At 40.0% G+C, this 17,707-nt stretch overlaps 1 protein-coding gene across 1 annotated transcript in view; it reads left to right on the top strand.

Moving 5' to 3' along the window:
• The window catches only part of LOC112119303 (serine/threonine-protein kinase ULK4), a 421,700-nt gene extending 404,263 nt beyond the window's left edge, over window positions 1-17,437 (top strand). The window contains exons 35-36 of the mRNA XM_029914272.1: window positions 12,519-12,607; window positions 17,051-17,437. Coding sequence (XP_029770132.1) covers window positions 12,519-12,607; window positions 17,051-17,114 — 153 coding nt within the window. The 3' untranslated portion in view covers window positions 17,115-17,437. The remainder of the gene's footprint in view (window positions 1-12,518; window positions 12,608-17,050) is intronic.
• The last annotated feature ends 270 nt before the right edge of the window (window positions 17,438-17,707 follow it).

Here is a 17,707-nt window from a genome sequence, read left to right as displayed (position 1 = left end):
GTAACTTAAATCGATCTCCCCACCCCCCCGTATTGTAGACTAGCCCTACTATGCTGGCAGGAGACCTTCTCCCAGTGGCGTACTTAATTCAGCTCCCCAAGAGGCAGTAGCTATGTCGACAGGAGAAGCTCTCCCATTGACATAGCACTGATTATCCAGGGAGGTTAGGTCGGTGTAACTACGTCGCTCAGGGGCGTGGATTTTTCATACCCCTGAGCGACGTAGTTATACCAATATAGGTCTGTAGTGTAGGTCTAGCCTACGTTTCCCAGACCTGAAGAAGAGCTCTGTGTAAAGCTTGAAAGCATCTCTCTCTAACAGTAATTGGTCCAATAAAAGATATACCTCATCCACCTTGACTCTCTAATATCCTAGTACTGACACGGGTACAACAAACACTGCATACAATAGTGGGAGGTCAATAAGACAGTGGCATTTGGATGGATTTGTTTTTCCTGTCCTCACTGGTTATGCAGACTCCATTTTCCCTAGCTCCAGCTGCCAAAAATGTTTCAGAGCTCTAGTGAGATGCCCTTCTGTCTATGCTGTTAATATAAAATATCAGGTATTTGGCTTTGTCCTTAAACTAAGCGAGGCTTCACTCTTGCAGGCCTTCTTTTATTAATGGTACACAATACATTGCCATTCTTGTCACTGGTTAGTATCACTTTGGACTTGTCATCCTTGTATCTTTTTTCTTCTGGTTGATTCAGTCCTGCCAGGTTGAGGGGCTTGACCTTTCTTTCTACCCATGACAATAGGCACCTGTTGTGCACGTTAGAGGTGGCAGGTCATGACTAGATAGAATGAAGATGATTGCACTTCATTTATTACTGCCTGTATGAAGAGAAAAAGGTGATTTATGTTATTTCTTGTCATTACAAGTAATTATTGGAAATCATTGTACTTGTCTTTGTGTCCTTTTGTTGCAGCAAAGAAACTCTGCAGTGTTTACATTCACTAATGCCTTGCAAAATGATTATAAAGAGCAGTAAAATGGCATTGTGTTGGGGATAGCTGTAGGGGTCTGTATGTCACACTGAGAACTGCCTGGAGCTAGGACTCAGCTAATTGATAAAGGAATAGAAAAGCCACCGGCAAATCTGTTCTTCTCAGTCACTGATTGGAACTGTGATAAAATCAGCCCTGTGGGGGAGGGACAGGAGGGGAGAGAATGGCTGTGGAATCCTAAAATCAGTATTTGCTTAGTGTCACTAAAACAGCAGCACATGTAGATGAGGTGGGCCATGTGGAATCCAGCCACACCACTGATAAAAAAGGAAATGCCACAGCGACCTTAGGTAAAGGAAAGATGACATGAGAGCTCATTTGTTTTTTTACCTCTTTTCACAAAATATTGAGAAGAATCATTTGTAGAATGTACTGATATTGTGGATGACAGTGATGTGGGAGAGGGCAAGCACAGTCAACATGAAGCTTAATGATCTCTATGGTAGCTGTGAAACAACATGACTGCAACCTGGCCTGTTGCCCTACTCATTCTGCTGGATATACTACATCAAGTATTCCAACAGGACACTGTCCACGGTTTTGTCCGTAAGCACTATATCTGTGGAAATATATCTATTTCTGTGTAGAACTGGCTGTTGCTTTCCATCTTTGTTTGTTTGTTTCTTTACCAAGCTGTATTGACATGAAAGGGTTCAATTAATGCATAAAGGCTGCCATTAATTTATGACACTAAGGAAGAATCAAATGAAGGAGACTTTATCCTACTTTCACTGAGTAACAAGGAAGTAAAGAGCAGTCTTTATTTCAGTAGCTGGAATACTACGGGGTTATGTTCTAGTAGAAGTTGCCATTCCTTACCCACTTGTTTGGAATGCAATCATTTTCCAGAAGCCCTCTAGGAGTTGGCACTGCTCTGGCATTTGAATAATGGGAGCCGGTGTGGTTGTGAGTAAATATGAGAGCTGGCCCACAAAGCAGCATTGATGTTGTCAGCAATGAGAAATATGGTCTCTCTCTTCTTGGCTGAATGTTTCACTTTGGGTTGTACAGTGAAACTGTCTGATGCTGAAACCTGATATCTTGTTTATGTTTGAGTCATAATTTCAACCCAGTACAAATCCCTGTGTCTATCACAATTGTTTTTGTTGTGGAGCACTTCTTGCCTTAATTCAGTGCTGCTGTGGGAACAAAAGAACTGCCATGTTCGTTTGGTGTTTCACTGCACTGTAATTTTACATAGTGCAAATGCTGCTGAGATTGCCTTGCTGTGTTATTTGTTGTGCCCATCACCATTACTTCCTTTTGACCGCTTCTCTGTAATTACACAAGCATGATTTATTGGCTGCTGTAAAGGTATCTAAATACAATTTGGCTTGTTTCAAAACAAAACAAACGTAAATTAGCCAAAATAGTCCTCTCAAAAGTCAGTCGAGACCAAATGATTACCTGCTTATTCTTTGCCAGCCAGGCAAAGAATAAACACATGACAATAAACTAGAGTAGTTTTCAAGACTCCATTTGTTTTTATGACAGTTTTCACAATTTTTTGGAAATTGGACCATTACATAAAATATAATTTTCCTAGAAATTGGTGTTTTAGAGACTGATATCCCTCCCCAGTCATCTCCATATTTAGTTGGTGGTGGTGATGTTTTTTTTGTTTGTTTGTTTTTGCTAAAGAGCACAAATCTAATCACATTTTAAAGAAAATATTTAGACATAACTTTTGTCCTTTTATCTGAATCTTTAAAGGACTCTGTTTGGTACTTAATGAAAAGCTCAGGAGTTCTATTTCCAAGTTTTATGAGCCCTTGGAAACTAGGGAATGTACATATATTTCCTAATGATCCTACTGAGAAAGGAGTGTATAATGCTTTTAATATTTAACCCCAAAATCATAGCCCACAATGATTTTCTAACAGATTTTATCTCTCTTGTTATTCTTATCCCCCCCCCCCCCATATATATTTTTCATAATCTTCTTTAGTTCTCAACATGCCTCATCGTCTTCCTACTCTTCTTTAGATGGTAAACCTAAAATGTCAAGTCAAGTTAATATACAAGCTTTTAGCTCTGGAGTCCCGGGTTCAAATCCAGGTTAGGACTCATGTGAAAATGAGTTTTCTGATTGATCTTCATCCCTAGTGAATATTAATAATGTCACAGAACTGCCGCTCACTCTCAGCCAGTTTGGCTTTCTGCTCAGGAAAGGCTAAGGATTTAGGTCAGGCTTGAAATGCACTGGGGAAGCTTGCGCAGCATCTGGTCACGCTATGCTCTGCTGAAGCCAGTGCTATTAGTCCCTCACTTTCATGAGTGCCAAATCAGCATTTCAAAATGAGAGAGAGGAAGATGCCAAGCTGGAGAAGCAACAGATTCCTTGACAAACTGCCACTGCCCTGCAGTTTTGGAGATTCGTCTGGGTCTCTTGTGTAACACAGGAATGTCCTCTTGGATACTGTTGTCCTTAGATACTCAAGCATTTCTTAATCGCTCACTCACTTGAATACTCCTGCAGTACAGTACTCATTGGCTTTTCCTACGGTGAGAATAGGAGATATTTGTCATAGCTGTTTGGTAATGGTTATTACTATTATTTATTGTATGTATTTATTTATATTGGGGTAGCACCAAGTCATGGACCAGGGCTCCATTGTGCCAAGTGCTGTACAATGCACAAAAAAGATTGCCCTTACCCCCAGGAGCTTACAAGCTAAGTACGAGACAAAAGGCAGCAGGTGGTTACAACATATAGGCAGGGAATGCATAAGGTAACAATGAGACAGAATGAATCAGCATAATTAGTAGTGGTCATAGCACGTGAGCTGCCTAACCAAGTTCCAGCTTTTCTGCAGACATCACAGAAGAAGAGATTTTTAAGGAGAGATTTGAAGGAGGACAATGAGGTGGCTTTGCAGATGTTTACAGGAAACTCTTCCAAAATGTAAGGGGTAGCATGGGAGAACGCATGACAGTCTTATTTGAAAATTGAAATTTTAACCTGAAGGTTGCTATCATTGGTCAAATAGATGCAGGGATCAACATCATATAAAAGACAGTAGATAGAGCAGGGATAGGCTGTGAAGGGCCTTAAAAATGAAGATGAGAAGTTTGTGTGTGATGCAATGGAGAAGGGGGCACCAGTGGAGGGACTCAAAGTGATGGGGTCAAATCTATGAGCCAGGAAAATGAGCTTTGCAGCAACATTTTGAATGGAGATAAGTGACGCAAAATGAGATTTGTCAAGGACAGAGAGGAGGTGGTTGAAGAAACCAAGACACAAGAAGATGAGGGATTTAGCTATGTGGGTGGAGAGAAAAGACCAGATCTCAGAGATATTATGCAGAAAAAAGAATAAAATTTAGACTCGGCCTGGACCTAGAGAGAGGGCTGAGCTGAAGGTAACACCCAGGGTATGGGCTTTGGTGACAGGAATAATGGTGGTGGTGTCCACAGTGACTGTGAAAGGATGGAGTGAGGAGGGCTTGTGGGGAAAGAGTAAGAGCCTTGTATTTTGGTCATGTTGAGTTTAAGCTGACATCTGGACATCCATGAGGAGACATCAGAAAGAAAGGCTGGGATCTCTGTTTGGATAGAAGACGACAAGTCTGAAGTGGAGAGGTATATCTGTGAGTCATCAGCATAGAAATGATAGTCGAAGTTTGTGGATGAGATCGCCCAGTGATAGGGTGGCAAATGTTTACTTTTTACTCTGATATTACTCCTTTATGTGTATCCTAGGGAACACTGCACCACTGTATGGGAGTTTTCTACAACCCCCTCTAGACAGTCTGTAACAACATATATTTCTACTATGAGCAGGAAACCTCAGATTCTTTTTGTCAATTAACAATTGCAGTTCACTTATATTGGATGCAGTTATTATGGACAGTAGGTAAGAAGAGACACAAAGAGATTCCCCTAACCAACTAAATTAAATTGAACACTTTTAACTCACTGTTATAATGGACAGAAACTGCAGTAATAATGGATATTTTCTGGGTAATAAAGACATTTGTACTTCCTGAAGGAGAGCAGAAAACAGTTGCCAGTTAGCGATTTTGTGACTTTTTAAGATTTGCAATAACCATGAGGTTAGTCTCTGTATATGTTTATGAATATTGAGGAAGAGGAGGTACATTCAAATTGGAGGGTACAAAGAAAGATCCAAGGTGAAGTAGCATTCACAAGTGTAGTCCAGCAATTCCCTTTCACTCGCCCCAACAGTCCCGAAGTCCAGCTGTCTTTCAAAATGTCAGGGAGCTGCTATAGTCACAAGTTACCACTGGAAATTGCTTTGAATTCATAATAAAGATGTCTGTGTACACACACGCACACACACACATAAATGAAAAGGAAGCAAGATAGGTAGGATGAAATATTGGCCCTATTGATGTCAAAAGGAGTTTTGCCATTGACTTCAGTGAGGCCAGGATTTCACCCATAAAGAGCAAAAAAAGGTGTTTGAATTCTTGAAGCTAAGCTTTCTGATGTAGGTTTATTGTCACAGATACCGGCTTGTTTTTACATGTATTTACAAGATCTGAAAGCCACAAAGTCTTTCTAATCTGTGTAGATGGAGTACATGCCTATAATGATGTTTGCCAAAGAACACCTGGAACACTCATGCTTTTATCATTTTCATTTCTTGTTTTTATGGTCCATCAGCATTGCCCAGGCCTGTTCATAGAAGCTGCCAATTAGTAACACAAACTAAACCTGCTCAACTTGCTTTGCTCTTGCCACACATGCATTTGTATATCTCTCTCCCCATCCAAAATATTAACAGAGAAGAGAGTAGTAAGAAAATGCATAGTGCTGAGGGGGAGTATCAGAAATATTTTCTCAAGTTCCAAATTAGTTCTCCTGTATCATAGGTAGTAAAGACAAATGTGAGCCATCCCAATGAGTACTATTTCAAACAGCTTATGCAGTTGGTACATTATGTTTGTACAGTTTTATAGTGTGTTAAGAATTTTGTTTTTTTCTCTTTAGTCAGTAATTGAGTGTGTCTGAGAGTGTCCCTCTGCTGATCTCCAAAGGCTGTAGACCTCTCTACCACCATTTTAAAATTATAACAGTAGGGACATGCTTTGTTGATGTTCCGAATAAACAGATGCTGCTGGTTTTTGAAGTCTATGGTAAGAACAATCATAGTATGTGCAGTTCTCTCTGTCTCATGGTAGGAGAAAGTGCAAATAGAAATATCTACCAATAAATAAAATATCATGAGACGTGTTTGCAAACATTGTACTTCATCCTTGCTGTCCCTCAATTCCTAGAGCTGCCAGGGGCCAGTCTGGGCCCTGACACAAGTAGATCTTGAAGCCACAAGGACTACTGTAAATTTTGCCCACAGTAACAGCGTCCAAGGGGCTGTTATACTGGTCAGGTGTCGAAGGCAGTGACCATGCCACTGACAACCTCTTCCTTGGGGGCGGGGAGGGGGAAAGTCCAGGATGGAGTGGCAGAACTGGTTATGCTGATACCAAGCAACCCATAGATTCACCAGGGGAGTTCACAGTTGCCTAGTTAGGGCAAGTTTTACAGGCCTTTTCCACCACTGGAGCAGCACAAAGACTTGTATCAGGGTTGTGAACCTTGCCCAGTACTTACTGACAAACAGGGAACACGCTTAGTCTCTGCAAAAACTTAGTTTAAGACAAGGTACAACAGGTGGAGAGGGCAGGGAGAGGTCAGGGTAACAATGTAAATAAGATTGCAAGCTGTTTGGGTCACGAGCTGTGTGTTTGTACGATGCCTAGCACCCATTCTGTCTGGAAAAAGCAACAGAGAGTCCTGTGGCACCTTTAAGACTAACAGATGTATTGGAGCATAAGTTTTCATGGGTGAATACCCACTTCGTCAGACGCATTCTGTCTGGGGCTTTTAGGAATACTGTAATACAAATAATTATGCAAACTTAAGGTCTCTCACCATCCTAAGACCAACTATACAGGCCTGAAAAAAGGAGTATTTTTATGTATATAAAAAACATGGACAAGATCAAGTGACTAATCAGTTTTCATTTTCTATAAATGTATGTGGTGTCCTGAAGATGCCCCTATCTCATGAATGGTTCTGGGCTATAAGACTGAAAAGCAAAGTGGTTCTGACCCTGTTCCATATGAATTGTGAGTGGCAAACTAGGTGATATGCTTTATTTAGTTAATGTAGTGCTTATGAGAAGATGCAGCACTGACAGCCTTGGAGACTGAATAACATACAGACGCTCCCTGGGTTACGCAAACCCGACTTACGGAAATCCGGATTTACGGAAAAAGTTCCATAAGTTCCGTAAGCTTTTTTTTTTTTTTTTGCATAACTGTCGGAGATACATTCCCGACTTACGCAAAATTCGACTTACGCAAGGCATTCCGGAACGGAACGCTTGCGTTAAGTCGGGGAGCTTCTGTAGTTTCCATAAGTAGATGTGACATGGGCAGCATGTGCCTGTAGTTATATCAGACGCATACAGTGAAGATGTACCTGTAATTATATCAGACCTCGAGGAAAAAGTATGATGACATACCATTATGGGATCCACGTAAAGTGCCAAACTGGTAAAAAGAGAAGTCCAAGGTGCATGTGCAATGGTGCACTTATATTTCTGTATGCAATTACTGCAATGACTTGTGAAAATCAGTCATTTGGCAACAGAAATGAGTACTTAGACACCTAAATATCTGTTTGTATTTGCAATTATTTGCATGCATAATATCCATACTTGTGAAGATAATTTGAGTGCATCTGAATATGGTTCTGGGGTCTTGCTTACTTTCTGATTTAAAAAAAAAGCTGGTCAAATAAGTTTTTAGTGTGAAAAGGCCCCTCTTTGTTTACCCAATTAACAATTTTGCATTTTCTCACCATATCAATATAATTTTCCTACACAGACAGCAAGCTTGCAACTCACTTTAAACCTGAACATGGCAGGAGAAAGCCATCCCCTTCAAAAGAGAGGTTAATTGATATTGAAGTGACTCGTAAATTAAAAGTCGCAAGTTGTGACAAATTGGAGAAAACAGTTCAGTGTCATGAAGCCATAGACCTTAAGAAGAGAAAAGATTCCTTATCTTTCCAGATAGTGTAAAACTATGCCCAGTTTTTGCAATTGTCTTGTTCTGAGAATCAAACTGGACAAAAATCAGTGTGAGTTAAATCAGAACTCCGGCTTCACTCAGCTCATTAGCACTGTAATAAAGTGCTTTCAATCATTTTTGTATTTCATACATTTTCCTGCATGCTAAATGCACTTGTCATTAGCAGCATTGTATTACCTGAACAGCTATTCTGTATTTTAGGAAATAATGATATTTACATATCAATTATGATGTTCTTTATGACTCATCTTTGCTTAATAGAATTGAACAGAGAAAGCCTGTTGTTTGGTTATTAGCTTCATAAAGAAAAGTCATTTTGAAATTCTTATTAAATTGCAATGAATGTACAACTAAACTGAGATTTAATTACAATTTTAATTAAAGGAACAACTACTGATTGTAAGTCATTGAACAATGTCTTATAACCCACCACAACAAAACACCATTATTAAAAGAGACCTTCAAACTATTTGTTAGGAACATAATGAAACCCTTAAAAATAGAACAGGTCAAGTCACATGGAGATGTGTGGTGGAAGAAAGAATAAAATGTGTGAAAAAAACGCTTGTAATGTTCTTATTATACATATTGTATTAATATTTATTGTCATCTGAAAACCACAAAGAAGACAAAAGATTATGATTATACATCAACTTTTCAATAAGAGTACAGTATATTGAAAATTGTTTTTGTCCTGGTTCTATTAGCTAAAGAATGATTCCTGAGCTCAACCAGGTTTTTTCTACATAGCCTTTACATTAGGAGAGATCTAACATCTTATGTCTCAGCAGCCCTCTAACAACTCTTGGAACAATAAAAGTTGGTAAAGCTAACTTTAAAAAAAACCCAGTTTGGCAAAAGCAAATTGTATTGCTTGTTGTCATAAGTAAGACAGTACTGGCAAAAAGATAGCCATAATACTGGCAAGTGCTATCCAAGCTACAGCACTCCGCTCAGCCAACTCACCTCACACCTGATCTGCAACTTCTCTGTTGTTACAGTATTGATCCTCTCCCAAGCTAGTTGTGTGACATGGATAAATTTCCTAATGGAGGGTGAAGCACATCATTCTGTGTTCCAGTTATCAAATTTAGACACGGAAACCCTATTTGCATGGCAAATCTGTACACTCAGGTGCTATTGGACAAAAATTGATCATGTATGTTTCTCAAATCTATTTGAAGCCTCTTTGAAAATTTGTCCCTTAAATTTGTTTGTTTTGGTTGGTCTCGATTTAAAATGTATATAGGAAACTAACAAAGCTAACAGTTCTTCACTAAAAAAAGTGAATTGTGACCAGTTGCTTAACACAATATTAACAAAGCAGAAGGAACAAAAGCCAGAAAAGGAAAAGAATACTAAGATAAGTTAGAGGTAGTAAAACCAGCAGAGCCTAATGAAATTCACCCTATGGTACTTAAGGAACTAGTTGAAGCAATCTCAGAACCAATAGTGATGATCTTTGAGAACTCATGGAGCAGATGGGTGAGAGCCCAGAGGACTGGAGAAGGAAAAACACAGTACCTATCAATAAAAAGAGGAACAAAGAGGACCCAGAGAATTATAGACCACTGAGCTGAACTTTTGATACCTGGAAAAATACTGGAACAAATTATTAAACAATCAATTCATAAGAACCCAAAGGAAAATAGGGTGATAAGTAACAGCCAACATGGATTTGTCATGCCAAACCAGCCTAATTTTCTTTTTTGATAGTTACTGGCCTACTGGATGGGGGAAGCTACAGAGGTTATATATCTTGATTTTAGTAAGGATTTTGACATAGTCCCACATGACATTCTTATAAGCAAACTAGGGAAACATGGTTTAGACAAAATTACTATAAGGTAGGTGCATAACTGGTTTAAAGATCACCCTCAAAGAATGATTATCAATGGTTTACTGTCAAAGTGGGGGGACGTATCTAGTGGGATCCTGCAGGAGTTTGTCCTGGATCCGCTACTATTCGACCTTCTCATTAATGACGTGGATACTGGAGTGGAGAGTATGTTTATAAAATTTGCCGGATACACCAAACTGGGAGGAGTTGCAAGCACTTTCCAAGACAAGATTAGAATTCAAAATGACCTTGACAAATTGGAGAATTGGTCTGAAATCAACAAGATGAAATTCAATAAAGATGAATTCAAAGTACTACACTTAAGAAGAAAAAATCAAATGTGCATCTACAAAATGGGGAATAATTGGCTAGGCAGTAATACTGCTGAAAAGGATCTTGGAGTTCTAGTAGAGCACAAATTAAATATGAGCCAACAATGTGATGCAGTTGCAAAAAATACTAATGTTCTGGGGGGGGGTATTAACGGGAGTGTCGTATGTAAGAGACAGGAGGTGAGTGTCCCACTCTACTCGGCCCTGGTGAGGCCTTAGCTGGAGTATTGTGTCCAGTTCTATGTGCCACACTTTAGGAAAGATGTGCACAAATTGGAGAGAGTCCAGAGGAGAGCAACAAAAATGATAAAATATGAGGAAAGGTTAAAAAAACTGGGCATGTTTAGTCTGAACATTCAAAATCCACTATGTTAAAAGATCGTTAAGATTGCAAGGTCAAACACACAAGTGTTAGGAAATGCCAGAATGTATGGTGCCCATGCAACCTTAATTCAACTATCTCCTGCATATGCATAATTATACAGCCTTACCTACATGATCACAAACATTTTTCCCCACAGGACTCCTGCCTCATTCAGTGCATAGGATGGTTGGTGCTCTGGGATTGAATCAGGGTTGTGTGGTGAATGAGGCTGGTGTCTGTGGATCCCTGCCTCAGTAGTTGCACAAGTTGGAAGGTATGTAGTGAGTGAGGGAGAGGATTGAAGGAAGAGAAAGGATCGTCTTGTGATTAAAGCTGTTAAGAGCGAGAAAAGTGTTTTATAATTTTGGTTGGTCCAGTGTGTCATCTTTGTTTAGAGTTCTATAATTCAGAACACAAACTACAAAAATATTCTGTATCTCGAGGATGAGAAATAGAGGTGGATTACTGAACAGTAAATTGAGATGTTCTAATATAAACCTCTAGAGTGTAGAAAGGCTGAAGTACTTGTGGTAGCATGAGTACCTGAGGATGGATTTGTACATAAGTAATGAATTTGCCGTTTTGTCCAATTAGTGGGAAAGATTTTAGTTAATGCAAAGAAGACCCCGTTCTTTGTATAGTGTAACTATAGGCTGTTTGGATTACAAGTGCAAGTGACACTGGTGTAGTAGGATAAATGTTGGCACAGCTTCTGGCATGGTGGCACCAGTAAATACAGCTTCTCTCTAGCTTTAAAAAAAGAATATTTATAGGCATAGCGGCCTATGCCCGATCAGTGTTAAATAGGGCCAGCCGTGGGATGTTATACATTACAGCTCCCTGCCAAATTTTAGGATTCAAAATTGTGATTTCAAGCAGTAACTTCTGAATTGTTAGTGGCCAACCTATATCCTTTGCAGGTGGCAACCCATATCCAGATTTTAGTAATTTCCTGGGATGTATGTGGAATGTACCAATAGTGCTCCTTAAGCAATTTGTCAGGTATTCAATGTCCACCATGCGAAGCATGTGATTCCATTTCATGTCACCCTTTGACCTTCCCATCAGCATGTTTAACTAATCAGGAAATGGAAAGCCACTTGCAGCTTCCTGGTACATCAATAGTTATAGTTCTTAAGAGTGGGAAAACAGTAAACTGGTCATTATAGAGCACTGTGATAAAACAGGTACAACACTTATAAGCGTTACTAGGTCAGCTGGAACCAGCGTTAATCCACCATAAAAAGGGTTGCAGGATTTGCCATTCATTTTTATGTTGTACAGACAGTAAGGTAATTATGCTGCTGTGTGCATTTAGTGTTTCTTATATCTGATAAGTGGTAATGGTCCCATCAGGAAGGAACAACTTGTATGAGCAATTCTCACAAAGCAGTGATTTTAAACCAGCCTCCTCGATATGCCCATAACAAACCTGACATTTTATAATCCAGATAAGTAACCTAACCTGATACAAGGCTGACTGTTCATTTTCCCCTCAAGTGGGGGAAAAAATGATTTTGTCCTGAAATTTTCCCTGAAGTTCAAAATAAATGGATATGCTCTTAGTTGCATTGATAGTAAAAATGAAAACCAGTTACTCAGGGTTAGTGGACTGTGATCTGAGAATTTTCACACATGCAGGGATACAGAACAAGAATGAATCTTGTTTAAGACACTTTAGACATTCTGCAGTTAAAATCCAATCTTGTTCAGTAAAGGGGTTTACTTTTGTTGGGTCTCTGTAATGTCACATTCCATTTAAAACTGTAACAATTGCTGTAACTTGTTTCTGTCCTCCTCCCTGCTTTCTCCTCTGCCCCTCTCCCCCCCCCCCCCCCCCCAAAAAAAAAAGACAAAGAAGAATTTCTCGCTAAGCCTTTGATAACTATTCTTTCTTTTCATTCCAGGTAACTTCAAACAAGAAGCACTCTGAGAGCCTGAAGAATGATGGTGACAGTCTTATCCACATTCTAGGGAGACTGGCCCAAACTGCCAGGTGAGTTCCCTCAGGCTTTCAGGAATTTCCAGGGCTGAGAGCACTCCCTTCCCCTTTTGTCTGAGATGGTCTTCTCTTGTAATCGCCTCATGTGCACTACAAGCTTCTCCTGTTACCAGCCCTCCCCTCCCTTATACTCCTGTCCTCAAAACTCCCTTTATTCAAAGCTTTCTTGCTTTTTTTGTTGCTGCTGTTGCGGTGTACTTTGATCCCAGATGTGGCTAGGCCATTGCTCTGTCAACACAATCTTCTTTTCTGTTTGTTAACAGCTCACCTCTTCATAACCAGATACTGGTTTATTGTTCCCCCGTACAGTGTACTGGCAGCACAACATGGCTTTGTGCCCTTTCTCAAAGTAATGGTGGTGGTAAAAGCAAAATCCTTTCAAATGCACAGCTGAGGAGGACAAGAAATATTCTTCTAAGAATGCCGGCTGTCTTTCAACTAAGGCTTAAAACGGAGGTCCTGACTGCTTCTGAAAAGTACCTTGGCATTCTTTGTAAGGATAGAGGTGTTAATCCCAGTAGCCTGGTCAAATCAGAACACTCTACCTACCTAATTCCCCTTGCACTCTCAAATGGACACGTTTTTGTTCCCTTCTCCTTAAAATGTTGTTCACTGCTGCAGTGAACTGCTAGGCTGCATTTCACTGCTGGGTGAAATGGTTCCCATGTAAAGTTTATAGATGATTTTTTGCAATGCTTTGAGAATCTTCCTGGTGTCCTTTGTGCACATAAATGCAAGCTTTGTATAAGTCAATGTTGTAGGCTCTGTTCAGGCGTGGAGTTATGAAAATTGGCCTCTCAACTCTATTGTAGAGTAAGTTGTATTGTTTTTTGGAAGAGGGGAGATGTTTGGGGAAATGTAACAATCACTGGTACCGTGATGGAGGGGTTTGTGAAGTTGTGGGATAGAAGTGGTGTGGAGAAGGAGACAGAACTTACCATAAATCAAGTTTTCAGAAATCTGCTGCCCCTCTTATGTATTCAAGTGCTGAGTTGCATTTCCTATTATCAACTACATTACCAGAGTGAAATAAAATGGCAACTCCCCCTAGCGCCATCAGCTAAAGAGACAGTGACAAGTTCTTAAAATTCCTTTTCAGTCTTTGCTGTAGCATTATTATTTAGTTAGTTAACTACGAAATTATAATTCACTCCTGAAGTTTTCCTTTAACCCTTTCTAATGTTTGTCTCAGCTTCCTCTAATTGTTTTAAACTTTCTTTACACAAGAAACCAGACACAACTATTTATTTAGGGCCCTCCTCAGTGCTCCTTGCTCCAGCAAAAATGCCCACTGGGTTAAATCCTAAGGAGTATAGAAGCTCCTACCCAGCCTGACCAATCCCAGGGATGGTCAAACTGGCACAGTAGTTGTGGAGCAACTCGTCAGCTGCCCCGTGGTCCAGCACTGCAGCAGCCACAACAGGTCAACGGGAGCTCATAGAAATGAAGTCCTCTCCCTGTTCACCCATCCTCTATGGAATTTGCTTCTCCGGGACCCTGGAGACTAATGCTGTCTTGTATAGATTCTAAGTTGCTACAATCGAGGTGGAGCAACAGGAAGGGCCTGAGAATTTGTGGGCTCTAACCCCCTTCAAAGATGGTTTTTTTGAGCGTAGGGGGTTCTGCAATCTCTTCTGTATAGGTTTCCTCTTTCCCAAAATGTTTGCCAGTGCCTAATAAACTTGGCACCAGTTTCTCAACCATGCATTGAAACCTCCAAGCTCCTTCTGCCCAGCTGGGCTGTGCATCAAACTGGAAGCATTTCAGAGAAAGCTACCACTAATGCCATGGACCTATGCCTTTTTTCTAATAGTCTAAATTTAGCTGCCAGACCTCTCCTATATTTATGCACAAGATTTAGCTGATATAAGAATTTCATAAAGACAGGTTGTAGTCCTTTACAAAAATCTCCTATGACAGTGGAGGGAATGAGAAAGGCCCTAATAGAATAACGTTTGTCATGTTTAAATAGAGAACTAACTGTGCTTAGGTGCTCTGTCTGCTGCCTCATAGAAACCTCATAAAGCAGTTTTGCCAATCCCTTTTGCTGCTACCTCCTTAACCAGTAAGACACACGGAGACCGGCCAGCTAGAACCACATAGAATTCATTTCATCTGTTCATTTTGCACTTCAAGATTTGTGCTCTTTTGCTATTCACTTTTTCAATACAGAGGGTGAATTAATTTAAAGAAAGATGTTCAACTGATAAGGCTTCTGGTTTATACTGCTGCTCAGTAAGAAACTCCTTCTAAAAAGAAGGTACAGATCAACAACTCAACCAGTATGGTCAAATACATGTTCTTAGTCATTCAGTTGATGCATGTCACAAGTTGAAGCCAAGGAACCAATGAATCCGTATTGACACACTTTTACAGGGCAGGAAAAACTAAAGGTCAAATGCAAAACTAAGGTTGAAACTATAGTAAAGAACAAAATTGTCAGACACATAGATTAACATAATTTGTTGGGGAAGAGTCAACATGGGTTTTGTAAAGGGAAATCATGCCTCACCAATCTACTAGAACTCTTTGAGGGGGTCAACAAGCATGTGGACCAGGGTGATCCAGTGGATATAGTGTACTTAGATTTTCAGAAGGCCTTTGACAAGGTCCCTCATCAAAGGCTCTTAAGCAAAGTAAGCTGTTATGGGATAAGAGGGAAGGTCCTCTCATCGATCGGTAACTGGTTAAAAGATAGGAAACAAAGGGTAGGAATAAATGGTCAGTTTTCAGAATGGAGAGAGGTAAATAGTGGTGTCCCCTAGGGGTCTGCACTAGGCCCAGTCCTATTCAATATATTCATAAATGATCTGGAAAAGGTGGCAAAAGTTGCAGATAATACAAAATTGCTCAAGATAGCTAAGTCCCAGGCAGACTGCAAAGAGTTACAAAAGGATCTCTCAAAACTGGGTGACTGGGCAACATGGCAGATGAAATTCAGTGTTGATAAATGCAAAGTAATGCACATTGGAAAACATAATCTCAACTATACATATAAAATGATGGGGTCTAAATTGGCTGTTACCACTCAAGAAAGAGATCTTGGAGTCATTGTGGATAGTTCTCTGAAAACATCCACTCAATGTGCAGCAGCAGTCAAAAAAGCTAACAATGTTGGGAATCATTAAGAAAGGGATAGATAAAAAGACAGAAAATATCATATTGCCTCTATATAAATCCATGGTACACCCACATCTTGAATACTGCGTGCAGATGTGGTCGCCCCATCACAAAAAAGATATATTGGAATTGGAAAATGTTCAGAAAAGGGCAACAAAAATGATTAGGGATATGGAATGGCTGCCATATGAGGAAAGATTAATAAGACTGGGACTTTTCAGCTTGGAAAAGAGACAACTAAGGGGGGATGTGATAGAGGTCTATAAAATCATGACTGATGTGGAGAAAGTAAATAAGGAAGTGTTATTTACTCCTCATAACACAAGAACTAGGGGGCACCAAGTGAAATTAATAGGCAGCAGGTTTAAAACAAACAAAAGGAAGTATTTTTTCACACAACGCAGTGAACCTGTGGAACTCTTTGCCAGGGGATGTTGTGAAGGCCAAGACTGTAACAGGGTTCAAAAAAGAACTAGATAAATTCATGAATAGGTCCATCAATGGCTATTACCCAGGACGGACAGGGATGGTGTCCCTAGCCTGTTTGCCAGAAGCTGGGAATGGGCGATGGGATGGATCACTTGATGATTACCTCTTCTGTTCATTCCCTCTGAAGCACCTGGCATTGACCTCTGTCGGAAGACAGGATACTGGGCTAGATGGACCTTTGGTCTGACCCAGTATGGCCGTTCTTATGTTCTAAGGTCAAGGTAGCCCATAGTTGCAGTAACTGTTTCACTAGGCCAGCAGTGCTTTGTGTGGGGTGAACACCCAATCACAGGTTGGAAGACTATTAGCAGACAAGAGAGGTAGCAAACCACTGCACGCACTGATGGAGGCAGTGAACTGGGTCTGAAAAGTCAGCACTATGTACAGCAAGAACAATTCTGCCTTTCCTGTAGCAGGTTAAAAGAATGCTTCAGCAGAGCTGCCTCCATGTGCTGACAGACAGACTCTACCCCACAAGGAATGTGCATGTGAAAAGACGACAAAAATTTGAGGCATTTTTCCACCAAACTATTGAAGAAAATGTAATAATTACATCTTCCATTTTTCAGAGTGAGACTTAGCAGGGCACCAAGCAAGCAGTTCTGTAAACATGAACTCAAGGGATCACACTGATACGCATGACTTGCTACATGTTGAAATATCCATAGTATTCTAACAGAAAATTGGTTTACACAGGAGTTATCCAAAGTGGATTCCCTCATCAGGCACTTTCCAGCACAAGTGAAAGTCTCATGTGTAGGACAACTACAGAATTTAGATGAGGTGTTTTACCTTGAAGATTACTATCTTTGTTTTCTTCTTTCCCAGCTCCCATGCGGATATTGCTGTTGCTTCCTTGGCTTTTGAAATTCTTAGAACAGTTGGACGCTAAAAGATCAAGGCTACCAGATCAATCATCACTCCACAGTCCTGACTGAATGCACAAAACACTGGCATGGTGAATTCCTCAGTCTTGTTTTAGGATATTTATGAATGAGTGTTGTAGTACGAATTTGGTAAGAAATCTAATGTGTGTGTGTACGTATTCACTTACTTATCTGTATAAGAATAGGGAAAAAGTGGGGAAAACTTGCTTTTAAAAGAATGCGCATTTGTCCATTATCTTGCTTAAATTAGCACAACCTACGGTTTTTGAAGGGATTTTTTAAGTGTCCTACAGCCATGTACTGAAGAACATAAATTAGAAAAATTCCATTTCTTTCACAGATATGTTTAAGGGAGAAGCATTTTTCATTCCACCTAAATTGTGGTATATTTTCCAAGTTTTTGATCAGAAGTAGAATGCCTTAGCTGATCATCCTCATTTGAAACATCACCTATAACAAACTGTAGAATACTTTTGCACATGTAAAGATTTCTGACTTGCTTTGCAAATGTTAATGACTCAATCTGAAAACACTGCAGGGAGTTGGTATCATCCCCATTTACAGATGGAAAATGAGCACAGGGAGTGACTGATTTCCA

The sequence above is a fragment of the Terrapene carolina genome, unplaced genomic scaffold, assembly GCF_002925995.2.
Source record: "Terrapene carolina triunguis isolate 2854851 unplaced genomic scaffold, T_m_triunguis-2.0 Scaffold34029, whole genome shotgun sequence".
Lineage (NCBI taxonomy): Eukaryota > Metazoa > Chordata > Testudines > Emydidae > Terrapene > Terrapene triunguis.
The sequence above is the reverse complement of the archived record's forward strand: the minus strand, read 5'-3'. Positions and strand labels throughout refer to the sequence as shown.